Source organism: Symphodus melops, assembly GCF_947650265.1.
Source record: "Symphodus melops genome assembly, chromosome: 20".
NCBI classification, from domain to species: Eukaryota; Metazoa; Chordata; class Actinopteri; order Labriformes; family Labridae; genus Symphodus; species Symphodus melops.
The window spans coordinates 3,085,706-3,089,084 of NC_136710.1; the positions used below are offsets into that span (position 1 = coordinate 3,085,706).

Genomic DNA, 3,379 nt, shown 5'->3' on the forward strand with positions numbered 1-3,379 from the left:
TGACGGTTTATTTGTTGTTGCACACAAACGGTTCACTTTACCTTCATGATATTACGAAGACTGTGTGATGATACGGCCAAAATCAAAAACTTTTCTTTCTCTCTGTAGTTTCACAGTCAGTAACGAGTCAAGATAAAATAGATGATTCAACCCTGTTTTTTTTTAAGAGTGACACAGTACAAACTGTGACATAATTCAATCCCAAATAACATCAGTCTAGCATTTCAGAAGATATTTGCTGTCATCAAAAACGAATAAATCAGTCAAGACCGTTGTTAACCCATCAGGAATAAATCAGGCCATGAACTGATCCCACACGCTCTTTATTCGAAGCATATTTAAGGTGTTACGTCTTGTCCTTTGGTGGTAGCGCTTCAACCTGCCTGTCCTAAAAAAAAAAAAAGTCCCACCCACGTGCTGCATGTTTCGCTCTCTCTGCCCGTAGTAAAGCTCGTGAGTGAGTAACACAGCGTAGGTGTGTTTGAGGCTAATATTCAGCAAAACAATGTGTGGTAATACAATTTGAGTATGACTCAACGAGCTAAAGGCTAAATGTTTTGTTTACAGCTGCGGCCATTTACACCAGTGAATACTGGAATGATTCATTAGGCTCTTAAGTGAGTCATTAATCTTCATCTCTCTGAGTTAATGTGGGGGGGACGTGCATTGTGTAACAACTCTTTATACAACTGATCGCACCTCTTGTTTTGATTTAAGCTGTTTGTTTGAGAGCTTTAAAAAAAAAAAAACATGCAATTAGAAACAGAAACGATGAAGTCTTTATGTCTTGGATTGAAGTTTCATCCAGTTTATTTGACTTTTACCTTTAAAAAAAAAAAAAAAAAATTTCACAATTTCAAGCTCTAAACAAAAAAGACACCCAGCTGTTTTGTCGACCAACGTTTTTTTTATCGCTTTCAGAACATCAGACTTGCATTTCTCCACGAGGACCTTTGAAGCTCAGTTTAGATTTGGAGCTAAAAAAACGTCAATACGCAAACAAACAAACGGGGAGCCGTGATTGGTTCTTCAGATTGGTACCTCGTGGCAGACATTGGTCAGAGTTTTAACAGGCGCAGATTCAACTTTTCTTCGCTCCTTTTTCAGAGCACATGAGTTATTAATTTCTGTCGGGACCTAAAGACAATTTCAACCAAATCTTAAAAAGTGTTTCTGGAGAAAAACTCATTTCAACCAACTCTGATCTGCTGTCGTTTTTTTTCACTCTAAATCTGGCATGTCATCATAATCTCCTCCTTCCTCCAGCCTCCTCTGCTCCTCCAGCTTCTGCCTCTCCTCCTCCGCCCTCCTCCTCTCCTCTGCCGCCCTCCTCATCTCCTCCTCCACCTCCTTCCTCTTCAGATTCTGCACCTCCTCGTCTTTCTTCGTCGGCTCCTCTTTGTTCTCCTCCTGCGTTTTCTTAGCCGGTTTATCGTAGGCCCATTCCTCGTCCGAGTCGCTGATGTCGTCGTCTTCGATGTCCCGGTCGGGGTGGTAGGATTCTGTGGTTTCAGTTTCTTCCTCGGGCTCGGGTTCAGGTTTGTAGTTGGGGTCCTCCAGTTTGCCCCAGGACACCTTGTCGGCTTTGCGGAGGGTGATCTCCACTTTGGATGGGACCATGTTGACCGAGCTCTGCTTCACATCGATCACCTGAAGGTAAAGGAAAAGATCGCGGTTGAAGCAATAAAAAAAAAAAAAAAAAACATTCGGATGGACTGAGACTCGATCAGCAGGTTCTCACCCCCCAGAAGTGAAACTCTCTCTTGAAAATCTTGTTGTCCTCAAATTGAATCTGACACGTGAGCTAGAGAGGAAAAGGGACAAAGAGTGAGGTCAGTGTGGGAAACGTAAACGTCTGGATCTTCATGTTGTGACGTCACTGATTTAAAAGAGTTTCACGGACGCAAAACTGAAGCTATTTGTAAATGACAACGTAAAAAAAAAAAATCCTAAAGAAATACATGTTTGTCTGTCATACTTTTATAAAACACTCCAGTTAAACCTTTAAATCACTCCTCAAATAGAAGTCCAGTTCCTCTCTCACGACCTACAGCATGAATGTTTTTACAAACAGAAGAGGACAATAATTAAGACTCTCTTTCTATGTTCACGGATCGATCAGTTAACTATTAATGACATGTTGCTCATTGATACTTGTAGCTCGCTCTCGACCTCACCAGGCAAAGTGTTTGACCACCGATCATCAGGAACATCTGGCCCAAAATCGATTTATTCACAGGGAAGTTTCACTGTGTTTGTAAACGACTGGTGTGACTTCATTCAGAGCGACAGGAAGTGTTTTTCAGATCGACGTCACGAGCTTCCAATAATTCAAAATCGTCTTCGTCAACTCACCACTGTCCCGTTAGCTTCGATGCAGGTTAACTGTGGGTGAGCGTTCTTGGCGTAAATCGTCACCACGACATTGTTTCCTGTCTGATGCCAGTCGTGTCGACATGCCACCTTCTTCTTGTCCTGCACACACACACACGCACACGCACCACACACACACACACACACACACACACACACACACACACACACACACACACACACACACACACATTTTCATTTCTGTCTTGGTCTCCTCTGAATGTGTCTTTGGTCTTATGTGTGCTGAAGTGTGAGCCTGGAGTTCAGGTGTTTGATCGACCTGCTTGGGCACCCAGCGGTGCTTCCCCGTGCTGCAGCCCTTCTGGTCGAGGAAGGCGTTGAAATCTATCGTCTTTATGCAGCAGCAGCTCCAGTACTTGTATCTACGCAGCAGCAACAACAAGAACAGCAGAGAGGAAAACAAAGTGTCACAGGTGAGAAACAAACAAAGAGAGACATTATCAGTGAGTGTTTCTGTGAGAACGGCTCGAATCGTTTCAGTCTGTTCATGGCCACAAACTTTTTCTTAATCGGTACAACCAGCAGCAGCTTAAGATGAATGTTGTTGTTCTGTTTTTATTTTGGTCGGTTACAGCTCAGCTTTTATGTTTGCTTACACGGCTTCACTTTGTTTTCTTTGCTTTACTCCTTTTCTTTGTAGCAGCGCTTTAATACTGTTTGAAGGGGGGGGGGGGGGGTACAAACAGAGATTTGTAATTATGATTGTTGTTGTTGTTGTCGTGGATTATGCACAAAGCCTTTGTGCGTAGTCTCCAGAGTGGAGGAGCAGAACACGCAGCGGTGTGTGTGTGTGTGTTTGCGTCTCACCCCTCGTGGAAGACGGGGGCTCCAGGGTGGTGGGTGCAGACCTCCGTGTCCGTCTCCGGGCCTTGATACATCTGAACACACAAACACAACGCCAATGATCCGAGTGTGACCATCTGATGATGAACGCAGAGTAACAATGACGCTCTCTCTTTCTCTCTCTCTCTCTCTCTCTCTCTCT

The 3,379-nt window shown here is 43.7% G+C and overlaps 1 protein-coding gene across 1 annotated transcript; it reads right to left on the reverse strand.

The window, feature by feature from the left end:
* Positions 1-787: 787 nt before the first annotated feature.
* On the reverse strand, positions 788-3,372 carry LOC306841365 (cysteine and histidine-rich domain-containing protein 1). The gene is made up of 5 exons (XM_079371247.1): positions 3,202-3,372; positions 2,654-2,756; positions 2,356-2,475; positions 1,742-1,804; positions 788-1,650 (listed from the first exon to the last, which is right to left on the reverse strand). The coding sequence occupies exons 1-5, from the start codon at positions 3,312-3,314 to the stop codon at positions 1,222-1,224; spliced, it is 828 nt and encodes a 275-aa protein (XP_079227373.1). The 5' UTR covers positions 3,315-3,372; the 3' UTR covers positions 788-1,221.
* Positions 3,373-3,379: the final 7 nt, after the last annotated feature.